Source organism: Anomaloglossus baeobatrachus, chromosome 3 (genome assembly GCF_048569485.1).
Source record: "Anomaloglossus baeobatrachus isolate aAnoBae1 chromosome 3, aAnoBae1.hap1, whole genome shotgun sequence".
Taxonomy (NCBI): Eukaryota; Metazoa; Chordata; class Amphibia; order Anura; family Aromobatidae; genus Anomaloglossus; species Anomaloglossus baeobatrachus.
This window is the reverse complement of record NC_134355.1, coordinates 206,343,294-206,364,665: the sequence shown is the minus strand read 5'-3', so window position 1 is coordinate 206,364,665 and position 21,372 is coordinate 206,343,294. Positions and strand designations below refer to the sequence as shown.

At 44.8% G+C, this 21,372-nt stretch overlaps 1 protein-coding gene across 1 annotated transcript in view; it reads left to right on the top strand.

The window, feature by feature from the left end:
- The first annotated feature begins 1,509 nt into the window (after positions 1–1,509).
- Positions 1,510–21,372, top strand: part of PCNX2 (pecanex 2) — a 1,407,555-nt gene continuing 1,387,692 nt past the window's right edge. The window contains exon 1 of the mRNA XM_075339694.1: positions 1,510–1,781. Coding sequence (XP_075195809.1) covers positions 1,629–1,781 — 153 coding nt within the window. The 5' untranslated portion in view covers positions 1,510–1,628. The remainder of the gene's footprint in view (positions 1,782–21,372) is intronic.

Genomic DNA, 21,372 nt, shown 5'->3' with positions numbered 1-21,372 from the left:
ACATCCCAGAACTTAGACACAGCACGAAGTCCAAGTACCTGTGCAAAGAGGCTGTTATTGTTAATTGTGGGAGCATGTTCAGTAGCCTGAACTGAGGACTTAGTCTCAGACATAACACAATCAGGCTGAGCATGCTCACTAGGCAAAACACCGGGCTTAGACTCTGGCAGGGGTAAATCGGCGCACGCCACTCTCCACACTTAGACGTGGTGGAAGGAGCAGCCAACTGGATGACCCGAGGCACGGCCAAGAACGGCAGCCGGCACCTGGGCGCAACAGGAACCGCAGCAAGCTGCTTGCAGCTATGGCTGCGCCGGTTCGTAACACACGGACACATGTAGACCCATTAAACTCAATGTGTTTGCGCACACTTCCGTGTTTTCATACTGACTGTGTGTCCGTATGAAGCCGTGTGCTTTTTACAGCGATATGTCCATTTTTCTCCGGCAGCACTGATGTCACATGGCCTCACACTGATGTGATCCATGTGACATCAGTGTGACACCTAACGGAGAAAACATGTGTCACATAAAAATGAAGAATTTGTATACTTACTTGTCTCCAGCTCTACTGTCTCCAGTGCTGCTGTCACACTTGCTTCTGGGCGAGCTCATTAAGCTCATGAATATTCACTGTACTGACCATGGACCCAGAAGCAGCAGCAGCACCAGAGATAGCAGTGCCGTAGGAAAGTAAGTAAACTTCATGCTGGCTGTGTGCTATCTGGATGTCACACGGATAGCACATGAACAGCACACGGAGAATATACACACGGACAAACATACTGACCTACTACGTGGACTGTCATACAGCTTCGTTAAATGCTCGGACATGTGAAAGAGGCTTAACACTTAGTAAAAAATAAAAAAAGAAGCACAGTGTGCAGGTGATTTTTATAAATCCAAACCACTTTGCTGTAACTGTAAGACGCTGAGTTTTTAACAAAACTTAGCATGAAAAACTCACAGCTCCTGGTGGGCACATGCTCTTACACTGCTGTCCTCTTCGAAAATCAAGACATTGTTTAATGATGACTTAAAAACCCTCCACTCTGCCAGACCTTATTCTAATCTGGTTATTTGATATAACTTTGACTGTTTTTTATGTATCTGACACAAGCCAAAATTCTAAAAAAATATATAAATGGTGAGAAATGTTTTGCATAAATGACATAGACAAACCCTGATCGGATTAGAATGATGAGCTAAATATTCTAAGCATTTTTCATTAACTTGTCTGAATTACAATGTTCTGTAATCAATCAAGTAGCCTCTTTATATCCTATCATATATCATGTGAATATGTTTTTCTAATTGTGATATGCACAGTCAGAAATCCTGATAAATGTGTGAGTAAAGCTTTATCTGAAGACAATTGCTTCTCTCCATGCTGAAAATAACCATGACCGCCCTCTAGTGGTCATCCTGAATATTGCAGCTCTGTACCTGCAGAACAGCAGCAGCCCCTGGAATATGCTTCATCAGCAATCAGCTTCTGGAAGCTGCTGCATGAAACACAGGCTGGAAGGAAGCATGAACCCTGGGAATGCGCACTGTGAGTCTCCTGCAGCATCTCCTTCACTCCTCTGAAGTCAGTCAGCTGCTCCTGGTGTGCTGTTTACAGGAGTGATGGGATCACACATTCTGCAGATATTCAGACAAGGGGTCTGGGCAGCATTGACAGGAGGATGGTACCATGACCCCCATGACAGCCAGTTTAATAACATCTGCCACTTCTATCTGTGGATATTCCTGCTCCTGTTACCGCTGGCAATGCACTTGGTAAGTTAATATTTTATAAAACCATTGTGACCTATTTTATATGACCTATGCTATGACTATTGTATGGTTCTAGAACTTGCTTGCATCTTTGTATTTGACTGAAGCCACAATGCTCTGCAGTTTGTGCATACTCTCCCATCCTAGACCATGTAAACACAGCCTCATACCAATACAGACTTATATTTGTGAGATCCAGATGGAATAAGTGAAGCTTTTTTTATTGATTTCCTATGTATTTCCTTAGTAGAAATAGAATAATTGTGTGTTAAAACTTGGTACTGGTTTTGCTTTGCATGTCTGTAAAGTGGTGTATGAAGGGTACCTATTTGTTTTCTTGTAAACCCCTTAACAGTTATTCAGACATCTGTGAATCACATGCACATTCTGCCCATGATTTGCACTGAACACTTTACCATTAAAGTCCATGTTCCAGAAATCACATGGCATAGAGGCTATCAGTCAAGCAGGAGGAGGTGGCGAATAGAGCTGGACTGACGGAGGCATCAGATCTACCATAACCATTGCCACAAGAATTCAAACGCTGATTTCTCAGAACTGGAGGAACTGGTGGTGGAAAGACATTGCTGGACTTGTCTTTGAAAGATCTACATGTGCATATAAATAGTTTGGGGTGTGAAATCCCGTTAATGACCAAGCCCCATTTTTCAAATTTGACGTTTAAATGGTAATATCTCTGGAATTATTCAACATTTCCCAGTGATTCTGAGATTGTTTGTTTGTTTTTTCATGACACACAGCATTTTATAATAGCAGTAAACTTTGGCCAATTTTTTCTATGAAAATATCATAAATTTGATGTAAATGTAGAAACAATTTGCAATTTTCACACTGTTTAAACCCTTAAACCAGACAGCCATATCACAAAATAGTTAATAGGTAATGCTTCACTTTGAATGATTTACGTTAATATTATTTTTAAAATATTTGTTTATTTTCTTAGGAAATTAAAATTTAGCAGCAATTTTCATTACTTTTCAAGGAAATTTACATATATTTTTATGCACCTTTTGAGCTTTGAAGTGACTTTGGGGGCTTATTTATTGGAAGCCCCCAGAAGTGATATTTTATAAACCAAAAACAGCACCCCTCAAATTATTCAAAACTGCTGTCAAGAAATTTGTTAACCCTTCAGGTGTTGCACCGGAACAAAGGCAAAGCGGAATCAAATAAATTAAAAATAGATTTTTTTTTCCACTAAAAAATAGCTTTAGTAAAAATTTGTCCCCCAAAATATATTACTCAACTTCCTGAACTTGTCATTATTCCATGTGTGGTCAAAACTAATGTTTGGTCACATGGCAGGTCTCAGAGGGGAAGAATGCACTATTTGATTTTTGGTGTTACGGGGGTTCCAGGGCATAGCGGAGATTGGTCCCCTCTATTTCAGATGTCAGGAGATCACAGCGCATGGCTACACAAGCACTTGCATAGGTTGAATCTGCTTTGCCTTTCAGTTAGCTGTGCAGATTCTCCTTGGTTTGGTGCTACAAGGGTTAATCAATTCATTTGGCCTCCTAACTCGGGATGAAAAGTCTTATCTTAGCTGTTTTGCTTTCCCAACTCACCTCTAGTAAAAATACTCTCTTCTCAGCTCAGGGAGTTGTTCCCAGTGATAGCTTAGCTATACCTACTGTAGTACTTGGTGTGAACCTGTGCGCTGTGGACAAAAAAATAGTTTATCGTGCTGTAGCCAGAGAGTTCTGCTTGGAAATTTGTGTGGTGTTTTCCCTACCTTTTTATCTTTTTTTCAATTTTCCTCACTTATCCATTCCCTTTACTCCATCATGTCGTTTTTTGTGTTTTGTACCATTGCTGTCTCTGTTACCCCTGTCTGTTTTATTCCCTTTGTGTCTTTCACCTAGAACAGGTCTAGTGTACCTGCTGCCCTCCACACTAGACAGGGATCGGAACGTGGTGAAACAACCCATCTAGGGACATCAGGGAATTCAGGATTCCTTAAGGTGCAGAGGTTGTCCCTATCTTTCCCAAGAGGCTTTCTTTCCTCCCTTCTAACCTTGCGCCAACCAGCCCCCTTTCTGGAGCTCGACAACCAGCAGCTGCCCAAGAGTGGTTCTTGATGCCTATCATCAGATAAGTCAAACCTCACCATCAGAGGCTCTGGGGAAGACTGGGTAGGCACTTAGTCATGCCCCTCTCAGGGTAAGCCTGGTTCTGGGAGCAGTGGATCGTTATCTCTCTATCGCATCCAACTTGTACCATGACATTATCAATGCAGTACCATTTTTCGGTCTCCCATGGACCTTGTTGCTGTTCTAGTTGAGAAGCAGCAGAATCTGTTGCTAGAGGTGGCAGATCTGCCTTCAGTGATAATGTAGTCTCCCTCATAGACCCCAGGTTTAGCGACCACTGCTCCAGGGCAGTTTTCTCCTGAGCCTAAATTAGCTTTGTTGGATAGGTTTCCCTGAAGTCAGGACAAGTCTGTTGTTTTTAGGGAGACCTGTAAATTTTACTTTAGGCTTCAACCACACTCCTCGGATAACAAGGAACAGTGGGTGCGGATAGGTATCTTACTCCTCCCAGGGTGACCACCAAACCTTCACGTTATCTCTCCCTCCCCGTTCTTAATCACTCCAGATGGTTGAGAGTTTAGGGCTCATTTATGTTGATCCTGCCCATGTTGCCCTGGCTGAATCCAAAGTACGTCAGATTCGGTAATTTTTACCAGAGTCTTGCTGAGAGAGTAAAAGACGCATTCATCCTGTATGAGACCCCTGGTTCCCTGAAGGCTGCCATGTCTCTGACTATCCAAGTTGACAGTTGTATCCATGAAAGACCAAAGGAGACACCATTATGTACCAGGGATCTTGTGTTTAATGAACCTAGGTCTGTGCCCAGTAATATAAGCAGTTTGGGGGAGGCAACTTGTGGCACCGGTTTACCTATAGTTAGGTGTAACATGGGGGAAAATTTGTTGTGGTCATAAGGGTCACTTTGTAAGATCCTGTCCCTCAATATGAAACCACACACAGCAAAGCTAATGATCCCAGGTTGCATTGAGGATAGCAACCTGGGTGTACATATTTCCTTCCTTGGTGGGTCGCAGCATTCTTTGACAACTGAGGTCCTTTTACATGGAAAAATGGTGTTTATTTCCACCTCTTTGGATAGTGGTGCGGGGTCCAATCTGGTAGACACATGGTTTGTCTGGACCCAGGGCATAATGCCACATAAGTTGCTTAAACCTATCCCCTTTGTTGCTATAGATTATTCTGCACCGCTGAGTCAGGGACATTTACTCAGGTCATTCAGGATTTATGTATCCAGGTAGGGGTCATGCACACCGAATCTATTAATTGCTTTGTGCTGGAGGGTCTGCCCTCCCCGGTGGTTCTACGTCTCCCTTGGCTAACACTACACAATCCTGTGGTGGACTGGCAGCCACAGAGATAGTAAGGTAGAGTGATTACTGTCTAAATAACTGCATGGGCACGTGTATTTCTATGGTCGTTGGCAGGTCCTTGCTTGAGTATTTGACTAACTTTGAGGATGTGTTTTCTGAGCAAGGGTGTCATAGCTGCCACCTCATCGCCCCTATAATTTCTCAGTCAATCTAATACCAAGGGACAAGTTGCCTAAAAGCAGGCCATGTATTATTTTGGGTCCTGAGAAGCAGGTGATGAAAGATTACAACACAGAAATCTTTGCTAAAGTATATATCAGACTGTGGCAGCAGGTTTTTTCTTTGTTAAGAAAAAATGATGGGGGTTTCCTCCCCCATTTTGACTTCCATGAACTTACAGTAATCTGATCACTGTTCAGGATCCATACCCTCTCCCTCTCATCCCCCTGATCTTTTTAATCAAATTATCAGGGCTACATGGTTTACCAAATTGCATCTTAGATGGATTTAGAATCTTATCTGTATTAGGGAGGGGGATGAGTAGAAGACAGCTTTCAATACCCGAGAGGAGCATTATGAAAACCTTGTCACCCCATTTTGTTTGAACAATGCTCCCGCTGATTTTCAGCATTTTGTAAATTACATCTTCTGACATCTGGAGGGTAGATTTGAGGTGATATATTTGGATGGCATTTGAATTTATTCACTTGACCCAGAGTCACACCAGGTACATGTGAGGCAGGTTTTACAGTTACTTAGGGAGACTAAACTCTATGACAAGTTGTAAAAATGCATGTTTGCTGTTCAGGAGATGCAATTTTGGGGTATCTATTATTTATCATTAGAGATGAGCGAATCTTTCAAATTTCGGTTCTTTAATCTTTGCAAATTTCCCAATGTTTGACGAATGGTCATGCCATTTCCCTTTTTAAAATCAAGAAGTGGATGAGAGACAGGTTGTTACGGTTGCTGTGGCACTGGGGTCTATGTCCAGATTTCTTGCTACTGCACATGTGCGAGCACTGGAGACTATGTCCAGATTTCTTGCTACTGCACATGTGCAAGCGCTGGAGACTAAGTCCTATCTTGGAGCCATTGCACATGTGCGGGTGACATCATCGCTGACACAAGGTCACATGTCTCTGACACCTTCTATGCCGATTGGCCGCTGGTCATGTGCTTGTGACACGTGGTCACATGTCTCTGACACCTTCTATGCCGATTGGTCGCTGGTCATGTGCTTGTGACGCTTTGCTTGGTGATAGGCCAGCGTGACGTCATTCCTGTCGTTCTGGCAGCGGATTGGCTCTGGTGTCCTCCATCTTGGATGAGGCACAGAGTCTATATAAGACCCTGACGCACGCCGCACGGCGCTCAGTCCTCTTGGTTCATGCATGAGAGTAGACGCTCTGTGCACGTTCCTCTAGGCATCTCTCTGTCTATGCTAGGTGAGCGCTACCGGCAGGGTAGCGTTCTTATACCTTACAGCTTCGGCTGCAGTCCGTATCCTTACCTCTTAGGGGAGCGGACATAGGCAGGTGCCTGAGGCACATGGTCCAGCTGGGCCTTGTGATTCTACTCGTAGGTGGACGTTGCCGCTAGGGTAATGTTCCTTATACTGCGTCTGGCAGTTGTTCGTATCCTCGCACACTAGGGGAGCGAACAGAGGTAGGAGCTTTGTGTGGCTTATGCTGCTGTCCATCTCTTTTGCACCACTAGAAGAGCGGACCTAGGCAGGTGCCATATCTAGTAGCTCGTGTCCTCACACACTAGTGGAGCGAACGCAGGTAGGAGCTTTGTGCGGCTTACGCTGCTGTTCGTCTCTTTTGCACCACTAGAAGAGCGGACCTAGGCAGGTGCCATATCTAGTGGTTCGTGTCCTCGCACACTAGTGGAGCGAACGCAGGTAGGAGCTTTGTGCGGCTTACGCTGCTGTCCGTCTCCTGGCACCACTAGAGGAACGGACCTAGGTAGGTGCCATTTCACACTCACTGCCTTTGTCTCTGTGATTATTAACAGAGACCATTCCACACACCCTCCAAGTAAGGGAGGAATTGCCTTATTTACTAATTATATTCCTCTGTGAGTTTAACAGAGGTATTGCACTCTGCCATAGTCTGCAGCAGAGTCTTTGCACGGTGGACCCTGACTGTCTGATACTCCTTTAGGTTTTATTATCAGACAGCCCCCTGTAACACAGGTGTAGGGCTGGTGCTCCCACATCCTTGCCAGTTCAGATAAGAAACAACTTGGAGACCCATCTTGGAGTCTTTATATTTATAAACATTTCAGGCAGACAGCAGGACAGTGGAATCAACTTCAATGGCATCAATTGCCCCCCATTGCCCCATAGAGTCTTTCCACAGCAGTCAGGTATGGTACATGCAATATACAGGATGTGTCCTGGCATTTCCATTTTTAAAATCAAGAGGTGAATGAGAGACAGGTGTAGGGCTGTTGCTTCCACACCGCTGCCAATACAGACAAAACACAACTTGGAGACCTATCTTGGAGTCTTGATATTTAAAAACATTTCAGGCAGACAGCAGGGCAGTGGCATCAACTGACTCCCTTACCCTCCCATTGCCACACAGTGTCTTTGCACAGCAGTCAGGTATGGTCCATGCAACACACAGGATCTGGCCTGGAATTTCCATTTTTAAAATCAAGAGGTATATGAGTGACAGGATTAGGCTTTTTGCTTTCACACCCCTGCTGGTATAGGCAAATACAATTTAGAGAGCCTACTTGAAGTCTCAAAATTTCCAAAAATTAATATCAGACAACAGTAAAAGTGGTAACAATTGGCACATACTACAAATAGTCAAACACCGCAACATGGATGTGTGCAACCGGCCCTTTAACAAGGCCTGAACCAGCATTTCTACCTTCACCAGAGACAGCAAGATGATAGGCAGGCGAAAGGCTGGTGCTCCCAAACCACTGCAACTGCACCATCGCCTGATCTGCACAGTCTGAGACTGGGGTGGCAAAGTCATTAGACATTCACGGCTTGTTCAACTTGATGAAAGCTAGGTAGTCTGCACTTTCAGGGAACGCCGGATGCTCTTATCCGTCAGTACACCACCAGCAGCGCTGAAGATACGTTCTGAGAGAATGCTGGCTTTCGGGCATGCCAAAACTTCCAAAGCATGACTGGCGAGCTCGGGCCACTCTTCCATTTTTAAAGACCAAAATGCAAAAGGGTCCAAACCCACCCCCCCCGCACCATTCTCTCCAGTCGTTCACTGTGTCAGACTCGTACTCTTTTCTGCTGGTGTGTGCGATGGTCTAAAAAATGTGGAGCAAACCTCACAGAAGTTGCTTCTGCACTTGAACTGCTGCTGCTAATGTTTCTGTAATGATGATGCTACAGGCAGGCACTCTAAAGTACCAATACCTAGTTAGATGGTTCACTGGCAAATTTTCAGCAGTCACACTAAAGTACCAATACGTGGTTAGATACTTCACTGGTAAATTCTCAGCAGGCACTAAAAAGTAACAATACCAATTAAGATGGTTCACTGGCAAATTTTTAGCATGTCCCCTAGAGTACCAACACCTATTTAGATCGTTCACTGGCAGCTTTTTTTCAGACACTCAAAATTAGCAATCCCTATTTATATCAAATAATGCCGATTTGTGGCACACAGCATTCCCTACACTGCACACCCCTATTCTACACTATCGCTCTCCTATCTATCTCAGCTACCTTTCATTAAACCCCTATCTGAGCGGTCAAGCAACACAATCACAAAATGGAGCCGATGCCACATGTCCTCATTTTATATGCAGAGGGACATGTGGCTAAGGCTAGGTTCACATTTCCATTGTTTTGCATCAGTCACAATCCGCCGCTCTGATAAACAACGCAATCCGTTTGGCGTATTCCGTTGTTTCCCATAGACTTATATAGTGGCAGATTGTGACTGATGCCCTTGCGTTGCATCCTCCGCCCGACTGATCAATCGTGGAACGACTGACCGTCGGGCGGCAGGAACGCAGAGAGTGACGTTTTTTGAGCAGCGGAATCCTTATGATTTTGCTGCGCGTGCTCTCTCTTGGCGGCCGAACGATCAGCTGATCGCCCGGCAGCTGGCTTCTGTGAGCGATCAGCTGATCACCCGACGGCCGGCTAATGAGCGCGATCAGCTGATCGTGCACAATAGCCGGCCGCCGGGAGATCATTTGATCGCTCTCAAATTCCGGCGGACGGCTATTGTGAAGGATCAGCTGATCGTTCTCTCTCTCTCTCTCGTTTTACAACGGAATCCGTTTTCTAATTCCAATTATTGTCATCCGTTGTACAACGCATCAGTCACAAGCGTCAAGCAATGCATGTGACTGATGCAAAACAATGGAAATGTGAACCTAGCCTTAGGCAGCCAATGACACAAGCTCTCGTATCTGAACCTTGTGGATGTTTTCTGTGCTGTAATTGGCTGCAGGAACAAGTAAAGTTAAGAAAAAAAGTGCGCCATTCCTCTGGCCTTTCCCCACCCCCTTCTGTCATTAAACACATCCCCCTATTCATCAAATGTGGCACCCCTGACCTGGTCAGGCACCACTGAGTACTGCACCCATGCTGGGACAGTACTTCCAGGTAATCCTAAAGGCTAGAATGAGGTGTGTACGCACAGACACATAGTAACCAGGTCTCTCACACCTTTAGAGGAGACCCTTGGGTAGTTTCCAGAGAGGGCTCGCCTTCAGTTCTTTTCAAGAGGTGTAGAGGAGAGGCTGGGAGCTAAAGTGCAGAGGTTGAAAGGAAAGGAGTGGAGCGAGCCAGTCTGGTAATGGTGAGCGGCGGTTGCTAAGTGATATGCGCGCTCACACTAGTCAGACCCTGCGCAGTGTAGTGACAGTTGGCGGGGGAGAATGGTCACCGAGGAGTCAGAGAAGAAGAGGTGCTCCTGGTGACTAGGCACGTATGGGGAACAGGTCCCTAGAGCCTACCCCGTTTTAACGACCTGCTAAACCTACCGGTTAGGGGAACTACAAGTACCTCACCAACCACACCGAGTCTGAGCCTCAGCAGCAACGCAGGGACCCATAAGGAGACAGAGCCAGAAGCCATCTCTCCTGGTCCATGCTGCCGGCAAACAGTCCAAAAAGGGGAGAAAAGGCAGTAGCTACTCCCTGGATAGATCCCCACGGTACTTCAGGTCAGGGGGTTATCCGAACACAGAAGTGCTAGGAAGGCGAGCTAACCTGTTACCCTCAGACTGGCCTGAAGGAGCCCCTGGTCCTACCTGGTTCATCACAGCAATGCCCGGGTCAGCTCACCATAACATCAGTGTGAGTAAAAATCAATTAAATGATTTTTGGACTCTGCCTGAGTTATTCTAGACCTGTTATTCTACACAGCTGAGCCCCTGGGGCCTGCCTCACTCACGGGAGGCCACACCATCTGACTGCAGATCAGCTCCAGACGCTCATAAAATCTGCAGTGGCGGTCTTCCATATCCCTGACCGCAAGCCGTGAGTGGCGTCACTACACATTTACAAAATCTGACATACCTGTTTTCCATATACAGAAGAAGACTCATGTGGCATCCCTGAAGCTGGATCGATGTCCCTGGGGACATACAGCACCACAATCCTATCCAAAAGCAACATACTGTATGTTATTAGTAGAAATGAGCGGTGTTCGAATCGAATTGTTCGCCAATCTCAAGTTCGACCTGTTTTTGGCGATGTTCGAGTCGTTCGACGAACGCGAACACTTAGCTTCAAGTTCGACAGTTCGAGGTCATGTTCGATAATGGTTCGATCACCAAAAGCGTAACTGACTTTTCACAGTAATACTGTCATTCAATGTTAATACAGTGGAACCTTGGTTAACGAGAACAATTCGTTCTGGGAGTGTGCTTGTTAACCAAGTTACTCATTTAGCAAAGCAAGATTTCCCATAGGAAATCATTGCAATGCAGACAATTCGTTCCACAACTTGTTAAATGTCTCATCCTGGTCCCCTATTGTGCCATTCCACATATGCACAAACACACACAAACACACACAAACATACATATTATGCTCACCTTACCTTCTGTTCCATCGCCGGCCTCCTGGGACTTGCAGTTCGCCGGTACAAGATGTGTATCGGGTAACCATAGCGACCGATGCCGGAACTTCCGCTGCCAAAGCACTGACGTCAAGGCAGGTGCCGCTTGCCTCTGATTGGCCAGTGCGTGGCCTTTGAGTAGCGTCTGACAGAGGGAAGAAGTTCTGGCATTGGTCGCTATGGTTACCCGATACACAGCCTGTAGCGGCTAACTACGTGTATTGAGTAACCATACCGACGAGGGAGCAACTTCCTCTGTCAGACACTACTCAAAGGCAGGGCGCTGGTCAATCAGAGGCAAGCGGCACCTGCCTTTGACATCAGTGCTCTGTCAGCGGAAGTCCCAGCATCGGTCGCTATGGTTACCTGATACACATCCTGTAGCAGTGCACTACGTGTAACGGGTAACCATAGCAATGAGGAAGGAACTTCCTCTGTCAGACACTACTCAAAGGCAGCGCACTGGCCAATCAGAGGCAAGCGGCACCTGCCTTTGACGTCAGCGCTCTGTCAGCGGAAGTTCCAGCATCGGTCGCGAAGTTTACCCGATACACATCTTGTTCCCGGTGAACTGCAAATCCCAGGAGGCCGGCGATGGAACGGAAGGTAAGGTGAGCATAATATGTGTGTGTGCGTTCGTGTTTGTGCATGTTTGTATGTGTTTGTATTCGCCTGCCATTGTTTTCAATGGTGTTCGAAAGTGTTCGACGAACATCACACCCGCCGTTCGACGAACCGAACCAAACTCGAACACTAGGGTGGTGGCTCATCACTAGTTATTAGAAAGGCATTTTTAAAAACAAACATAGGCGATCATTATCGGGTTTTCAAAATATGCTCTGGTACACAACCTCAAACCAGATAGGGAAATGCTCGTACTGAATTTGAAATTGGTGAATGCGAACTGAACAAGTTCACTCATCTCTAATTATCATCAACCAGTTTTCATATTAATCCCGCTAAAGTCTGGGCATCATACCATTACCAGAGATTGCAGGGTGAAAAGACCTTTTTTCACCCTGCAAAAGGTCTTTTCACCCTGCAATCTCCGGTAATGGTATTTTTATAGGAGTACTTGGGGCTTCTTATATATCTATGCAATTTTGATAATGGCTATGTGATTACTTTTATATGTGGTATTTTAAACATGGTAACTTGCGGATATTTGTTTGATTAATTGTGTGCTCTATTTGAATTGCAACTTTGCACATGGCACTTTATTATATTGAGCCACACTTTATGCATAAAATTTCTTATCCGCATGTCTATTTGATGAAAACTTCTTTTTCCACCTGTATTGCATTTTACTGTGCCATTATTTGTACACTATTATCAATCATTTTTTGCCCCCCTCTTTTCTTCCTCTATAATTTTTCTTAACCACTATTAGGACTTTTCCAGGTTTTGTACCAGATCCATCTTCTCCCATCCTCTTTTTTTAACTATTTGTCTACATGTTATTGGTCTTATTTATATTGCACTGTGCACTTTTGATATCTGTCAATAAATTTTGTCTTTCATTAGCTTTTTTGCTCATGCTTTTATTCATCAAAATGTAATTTAGATGTCTTAACAGCTTGTTGAAATTCCAAAAGAGAAAAAGAGGCATTTATTTTTTCCAACTGCCAGGGGTAAAGCTGGGGAACACGAATAGTCTCTAGAAATATTTGACTGTCCATAGAAGATGGTTGAGGAATATTAGGGTCATCATTTAAATTATAAAGAGATTGATAAAAGTCTGCAAACGAGTTGGCTATCTTCATAGGGTTTCTGATTTTGGTATTTTGAGAACCATAGAGAAATTCAATTTTATTTTTTATTTCCCTTTTCTTTTTTTAACTCGTCTTGCCAAAAAGGCACCAGCTTTATCACCTATTGAATAAAAATTAATTCTAAACCGTCTTAAATTTTTTTCATAGAAGTGCAAATATAATTGACGTAGTTGCGACCTAAGAGATCTTATTTTAGGAGACAGTCACATACTAGGAGATATTTTATTGATTGCCTCTAAGTTATTTATCTGTGAGAGAATCTCATCTATTATTGAAGCATGTTTCTTTTTTCCCTAGAAGCAATTTGAATCATGTGTCCTTTTATAGCAGCCTTATATGATGACCACAAGGTTTCATCAGAGACCTCATCATTATCGTTAAATAGAAAAAACTCTTTTAAGTAGTTTGATATCTCCTCCAAGACTGATTGTTTTGAAAAAAGTTGGTCATTTATACGCCATCTACTAAATAAACGAGGATGGTGTTGTTTGTCAATTAAAAGGAATATACATACATGGTCAAAATTTTTGGTACCCCTCAGTTAATGAAAGACAAACCTACAATTGTCACAGAAATAACTTGAATCTGACAAAAGTAATAATAAATAATAATTCTATGAAAATGAACAAATGAAAGTCAGACATTACTTTTCAACCATGGTTCCAAAAATAAAACTCATGAAACAGGCCTGGACAGAAAATGATAGTACCCCTGAAAATAATGTGACAAAAGGGACATTTTAAATCAAGGTATGTCCACTAATTAGCATCACAGGTGTCTACAATCTTGTAATCAGTCAGTGGACCTGTACATAGGGCTACAGATACTCACTGTGCTGTTTGGTTTCCCTGGTGTGTACCACACTCAACATGAACCAGAGGAAGCAAAGGAAAAAGTTGTCTCAGGAGATTAGAAAGAAAATTATAGACAAGCATGTTAAAGGTAAGGGTTATAAGACCATCTCTAAGCAGCTTGATGTTCTTGTGACTACAGCTGCACATATTATTCAGAAATTTAAGATGTATGGGACTGTTGCCAACCTCCCTGGACGTGGCCGCAAGAGGAAAATTGATGACAAATCAAAGAAATAGATAATATGAATGGTAACAAAAGAGCCCAGAAAAACTTCTATAGAAATTAAAGGTGAACTTCAAGCTCAAGGAACATCAATGTCAGATCACACTGTCCATCGTTGTTTGAGCCAAAGTGGACTTCATGGGAGACAACCAAGGAAGACACCATTGTTGAAAAAAAAACCCGCCATAAATTAGTCAGACTGGAATTTGCCAAACTACATGTTGACAAGCCACAAAGCTTCTGGGAGAATGTCTTATGGACAGATTAAACAAAAATGGATCTTTTTAGCAAGGCGCATCAGCTCTATGTTCACAGATGGAAAAATGAAGCATATAAAAAAAAGAACACTTTCCCTACTGTGAAACATGGAGGAGGCTCTGTTATGTTCTGGGTCTGCTTTGCTGCATCTGGCACAAGGAGTTTTGAATCTGTGCAGGGTACAATGAAATCTCAAGACTATCAAGGGATTCTAGAGAGAAATGTGCTGCCCAGTGTCAGAAAGCTTAGTCTGAGTCGCATGTCATGGGTCTTGCAACAGCATAATGACCCAAAACACACAGCTAAAAACACCCAAGAATGGCTAAGAGGAAAACATTGAACTGTTCTGCAGTGGCCTTCTATGAGCTCTGACCTAAATCCTACTGAGCATCTTTGGAAAGAGCTGAAAATGCTGTCTGGAAATGGCAACCTTCAATCACGAGACAACTGGAGAAGTTTGTTCCTCAGAAGAGGGCCAAAATACCTGTCTAGAGATGCAGAAGTCTCATTGACCGTTACGGGAATCGTTTGATTGCAGTAATTGCTTCAAAAGGTTGGGCAACAAAATATTAAGTTAAGAGTACCATCATTTCTTCAGGTCTATTTCATGAGTTTTATTTATTTATTTATTTATTTATTTTTTAATTCTGTGGAAGCATGGTAGAAAAGCAATGTCTGACTTTCATTTGTTCATTTTCATAGATTTATTATTTATTATTACTTTTGTCAGATTCAAGTTATTTCTGTGACCATTGTGGGTTTTTCTTTCATTAAACAAGGGGTACCAACAATTTTGACCATGTGGGTAGGAACATGGTCAGACCATGTAATGCATGCAACAGGCGGAACAACATCAGCCAACAAAATTTTACTATCAACAAGAAAATAATGTAATCTACTATATGATTAAAATCTATCTGAAAAAAAAGTATAATCTCTTTTGTCAGCATGAGAATGTCTCCACAGATCATGAAAATGAAATTCTGATATCAAAGAACCCACTTCTTTCCTACAATCGGTATAGGAGGAGCAATCTAAACATTTAAACATGGGTGAATTAAATCTCCACATATTATATTTCAACCAGCAGCTAAGGAAGTACATTTCTGCAGAATTTACAAAGGAATCCAATTTGAAATGTGTTGAGGCATAAACTGAAGCAAGGGCATATTTAAAATTGTTCAATAAACAAACTAAAATACAAAAACGACCATCTGGGTCAGCATAGGTAGAAATGGGACTAAAAGAAATAGAGTCCCTAATACATATACTAATACCAGCCTTCTTCCCTTTAAAGGGGTTATCCGGCTTATTTTGACTTTTTTTTTTATTTTCCTATTGGGCTACATTGGGGCAGGTAAGTAGATAGAGACCATTTACCTGCCCTGCTGTCAGCCCCTCTCCCCCGGCTCAGAGTGGTCATGTGACTGCTCCTGCCGCGATTTTGCTGCTTCCGGTCATTTCATGTCAACATGGGCAGGACCATGTTGACATGCAAATCTGGGAACAGCATCTTGCTGCCTTGCTGGGCAGGTACAGTGCGTGAGTCTCCACCCCCCTTCCTTGCACCCTCCCACATATTCCCCCGCACCCCGTACTCTCCCCATAACCTCCCCGGCACTGCTGTGAGTCTGTGACCTGGGGGAGGGGCCTGCCGGCGGCGGCTGTCCACGATGTCACCGCTAGCATCGGGCCCCCTGCTCAGGATCGCAGGAGTGCCCGTGCAGTCTGTGTCCCGCTCCAGCCCCGCGGCTGCCCGCACTGCATTATCAGCAGTGCAGGCAGCCGCGGGGATGACGATCGCTGCTGTCAGGAGGTTAGATGAGATCATTACGTGCTGTGATGGTCTCCTGCTCTCCTGATGTCAGCGCTGTCACTGCCTTCTATGCCCGCCGCGTTCTCACATCAAGTCTCGCGGTCGGCCCGAGACTGTCACTAGCTCCTGCGATACTGCTGAGAACGCAGCGGACATAGAAGTCAGTGACAGCGCTGATGTCAGGAGGGCAGGAGACATCACAGCAGGTAATGATCTCATTTAACCTCCTGACAGCAGCGATCGTCATCCCCTGCAGTGACCTGGGCTGACCTAATGATGTTAGCTCAGGTCACTGCATTGCTCTCCCAGCCAATGGGGAATGTTCTGTTCTTCATTGACTGGGACAGTGACTATGGTGTGGATCGTCATGGGACCCCCTTAATGGATTACTCCGGAGTCGGATTTGATTGTTCTTTTCAATAAATTGGTGAAAAAGAGAATGTTTTGGGGAGTGTTTGTTCAAATAAAATTTTTTTGTTGTATATTTTTTTTTTAATTACTGACTGGGTTGGGGATGTCAGGTATCTGATAGACGCCATAACATCACTAACCCCAGGGCTTGATGCCAGGTGACATTACACATCTGGCATCAACCCCATATATTACCCCGTTTGCCACCGCACCAGAGCACTGGATGAGTTGGGGCGAAGCGCCAGGATTGGCACATCTAATGGATGCGCCACTTCTGGGGCAGCTGTAGCCTGCTGCCTGCTATTTTTAGGCTGGGGAGTGTCCAATAACAGTGGACCTCCCTAGTCTGAGAATACCAGACTACAGCTGTCTGCTTTACCTTGGCTGGTGATCCAATTTGGGGAGGACCCCATGTTTTTTGTTTTAAATTATTTATTTAATTTAAAATAACAACGTGGGGTGCCCTCTGTTTTGGATTACCAGCCAAGGTGAAGCTGCCAGCTGTGGTTTGCAGGCTGCAGCCGTTTTCTTTACCCTAGCTGGCTACAAAAGATAGGGAGACACTACGTCATTTTTTTTCTTTTAATTATTTATTTTTTGGCTAAATACAAGGCTAAGCACCCCTTATTGCCACATGAAAGTCACTAAAGAGTGCCAGCTTAGAATATGCAGGGGGGTGGGACATTATATAGGTCTTTCTCATCTATTATCTATCTATTCATCTATCCATTCATCCCTCTATTTCTCTGTCTCTATATCTACTCATCTATTTATCTTTCTTGCTGTTTCCGTTTTTTGCGGTCTGCAAAAAAAAACCGGAAGGCACACGGATGACACAAGGATGCATCTGTGAAAAAAATGGACCATTTTTTGCGGACCGCAAAAACGGAACGGTCATGTGAATGTAGCCTACATGTGTTCCCTATGGGGGTAGGGTTCGGTACAGAAGGATGGTGGGGGGGACAGTGCAGAGCGCCATGTGTGTGTGTGTGTGGGGGGGAGGGTTGCAAAGCCTTATGTGGTGTGTGGTGCAGAGCCCGATGTGTGTGTGTGGGGCACAGAGCCCGATGTGTGTGTGGGGCGCAGAGCCCGATGTGTGTGTGGGGCGCAGAGCCCGATGTGGTGTGGGGCGCAGAGCCCGATGTGGTAGGGGGCGCAGAGCCCGATGTGGTGGGGGATGCAGAGCCCGATGTGGGGGTGCACAGCCCGATGTGGTGGGGGGTGCAGAGCACAATGTGGTGGGGGGTGCAGAGCCTGATATGGTGGGGGGTGCAGAGCCCGATGTGGTGGGGGGTGCAGAGCCCGATGTGGTGGGGGTGCAGAGCCCGATGTGGTGGGGGGTGCAGAGCCCGATGTGGTGGGGGGTGCAGAGCCCGATGTGATGGGGGGTGCAGAGCCCGATGTGGTGGGGGGCGCAGAGCCAGATGGGGTGGGGGATGCAGAGCCCGATGTGGTGGGGGGTGCAGAGCCCGATGTGGTGGGGGGTGCAGAGCCCGATGTGGTGGGGGGTGCAGAGCCCGATGTGGTGGGGGGTGCAGAGCCCGATATGGTGGGGGGTGCACAGCCCGATCTGGTGGAGGGTGCACAGCCCGATGTGGTAGGGGGTGCAGAGCCCGATGTGGTGGGGGTGCAGAGCCCAATGTGGTGGGGGGTGCAGAGCCCGATGTGGGGCTGTTATTTCCAATACTGTAGTGATAACAGGTCAGTGCTGAGGCAGAATACTGACAGGGAATGTGTGTGCAGAGGGCAGCAGGGGGCGGGAAGGGGGCGAGGCTAGACACTGGGGCAGAGCTGGACACTGAGGCCGGGCGGTGCCAGCTCTGATTAGGAGGTTTAGCACAGGAAGTTATCATGTTTGCTGGAGCTGAATGTAAACAAAGAGCTGCAGAGAATAAAGGGATAATTCAAGAGGAACAAAAGTTAGAAAACAAAAAATAAGGGCGGCTTTGCACGTTGCGACATTGCACGTGCGATGTCGATGGGGTCAAATCGAAAGTGACGCACATCCGGCGTCGCAGTCGATATCGCAACGTGTAAAACCTTTTTGATACGATGAACGAGCACAAAAGCGTCGTTATCGTATCATCGCTGCAGCCTGCGACATTTTGCATAATGCCGGTGCGACAGGTACGATGTTGTTCCTCGCTCCTGCGGCAGCACACATCGCTGTGTGTGAAGCCGCAGGAGCGAGGAACACCACCTTACCTGCCTCCCGGCTGCAATGAGAAGGACAGAGGTGGGCGGGATGTTTACATCCTGCTCATCTCTGCCCCTCCGCTTCAATTGGCCGCCTGCCGTGTGACGTCGCTGTGACGCCGCACGACCCGCCTTCCTAAGGAAGGAGGCGGGTCGCCGGCCAGAGGGACGTCGCACGGCAGGTATGTGCGTGTGAAGCTGCCGTGGCGATAATAATCGCTACGGCAGCTTTCACTAGATATCGCACGTGCGACGGGGGCGGGACTATCGCTGCAGCATCGGTAACACATTGTTACCGATGTCGCAACATGCAAAGCCCGCCTAACAATGTAAGGGTGTTTTATATGACATTACAGCACAGATAAACTCAAAAATTTTTGGTAAGCTAATGTCGGACAACTCCTTTAAACATTTGCATTAAACATATAGGGGAAAGAATGATTACTTAGTCTGAATGTGTCACCAGACAACAAAGGAGTTTCTTCAATACATAGAATATCACATTTAGCTTTAATTGCCTCCTACCACATAATGGACCTTTTTGCGAGGGAATTCAATCTCCTAACATTTAAATACATCAATTTTATTCCCATAAGTACTTATATAAATGATCGCGCAATATGTTGCCAACAAGAAACAACAGTGAGGGAGGAAGAGGTAAAGGAGAGGAAAAGAAACAAAATACATAATCACCCTATACAAATACAAAATTACACAGACAACAACATTGACATATATGCTGAATAAGACAAAAACATTGTGGCTGTAACCAACCAATACATGGAGCTAATATACAGGAAGGGTCATCAAAACTGATGGTCATTAACAACCTGTATAAACCCACAAGCTGGAAAACTGAAAACTAGCTAAGGCTCAAAAAAAGTTATCAAGCAGTCGACCATTCTTCAAGTAACTTTCCTTTGTAAGCGGATAGCGGAGACCAGGATGAACAATCTTGCTGATGACCAATGTTCCAAGCTCCCATTAGCTTGCTCAGCTGAGTGGGAGAATAACAAACATAGATGTGGCTTTCATGGGTCACCATGATCTTACATGGGAAACCCCAACGATATATAATCCCAGTCCCCTCAAAACGTTTGTAAGCGGAGCAAATTCCCTTCGTTTAGCTAATGTCCCTGCAGACAAATTGGGAAAAGTGCTCAGATGACAAAACTGCTCCAATAGCGGTGGATTTTTCCAATAGGTCTGAAGGAAAGCCTCCTTTGTTTTCAAAAAATGGAGACGATCTAGGGTGTCCAGGGGAAGCTCTGCACCTAAGGATTTAGGCTTTGGGACTCTATGAACTCGATCCACCATCAAGTCAATAGGTTCCAAGTCCAGCAGAATCTCTTGCAGCAGATCCCGCTGGTAACCTAGCAAGTCCAGTCCAGTATAGAATACCATGAATCCGGATGTTATTCAGGCAGGACAGGTCCTCTAAGTCTAAAACTCCAGCCCCGTGTTAGCATCTTTAAGATCATTGTCGGGTGTTGTCAACTCCACCATACCTCTCAAGTCATCTTGTAGAAAGATCATAAGGCCTCCAAAAGGTTTTGCATAGTTTTTCTTTGTCAGGGGTATACCTACCGGGCCCATAGTTGAATCTACTGTTGCTGGTGCTGCAGAACCTGTCTTCAGGAAGTGCAAAGTTGTAGTAAGAGGTGAAGTTGGCAACCTCTCCCCCGTGGCACCAGGATCACAGACGATAAAAATCTGTCACTTTTACCAGGGAGGACCTCTTTTGGGTTTTTGCTCTGGTCATCATGAACGCTGGGCAGGAGAAGGTGCAGCCGGACAGGAAGTAATTGCAAGCCGGCAAATTAACTGCAGAGGACTGCAACAAAGCGACTGCCTTCAGGCCACTTTAGAGCCGCTTCAGAGCCTAGGATGCTGAAGTTCAAGAGTTCATACAGCCCCCGCTGTCATTAGCAAACAGGCCACGCCTTCAGGGGCTCCAGAGGAACTGAAGTAATGTGGAAGGAAAAAATGAAAATTTTACTTTTTCCCACAAAAATGTTACTTTACCCTTAAAGTTTGTATTTTCACAAGAGTAACAGGAGAAAATGCACCATAAAATTTGTCGTGCAATTTCTCCTGAGTATGATGGTACACCATGTGTGCCAGAAAACTACTGTTTGGGTACACAGCAGGACTTGTAGGGGAAGGAGCGCCATTTGAATTTTAGAGCGCAAAATTATCTGGAATAAATAGTGGACACCATGTCGCGTTTGGAGAGCCATGTGAGGTGTTGTTTTTTGCGGACCGGGTTGAAGTTTCTGTTAGTAACATTTTCGGGCACATAACATTTTTAGATAATTTTTCATTCTCATTTTTGGTAGGTAGAATTTACATGAAAGACCAATTCAAGAATTGTTTTTTCTGATTTTTTTTAGTAAAAGTAACAACAACAACACAGGTTTATTCTTCAGGTCAGTACGGTTACAGCAATTCCACATTTATTTCATTTTTTTATGTTTTGCCACTTTTACACAATAAAAACAATTTTTTTTAGAAAATAGAAATTTTGCTGTATTCTTAGAGCAAAATCATTTTTATTTTTCCGCTGATGGAGCTGTGTTGTGGCTTGTTTTTTGCAGGACAAGATGTAGTTTTCA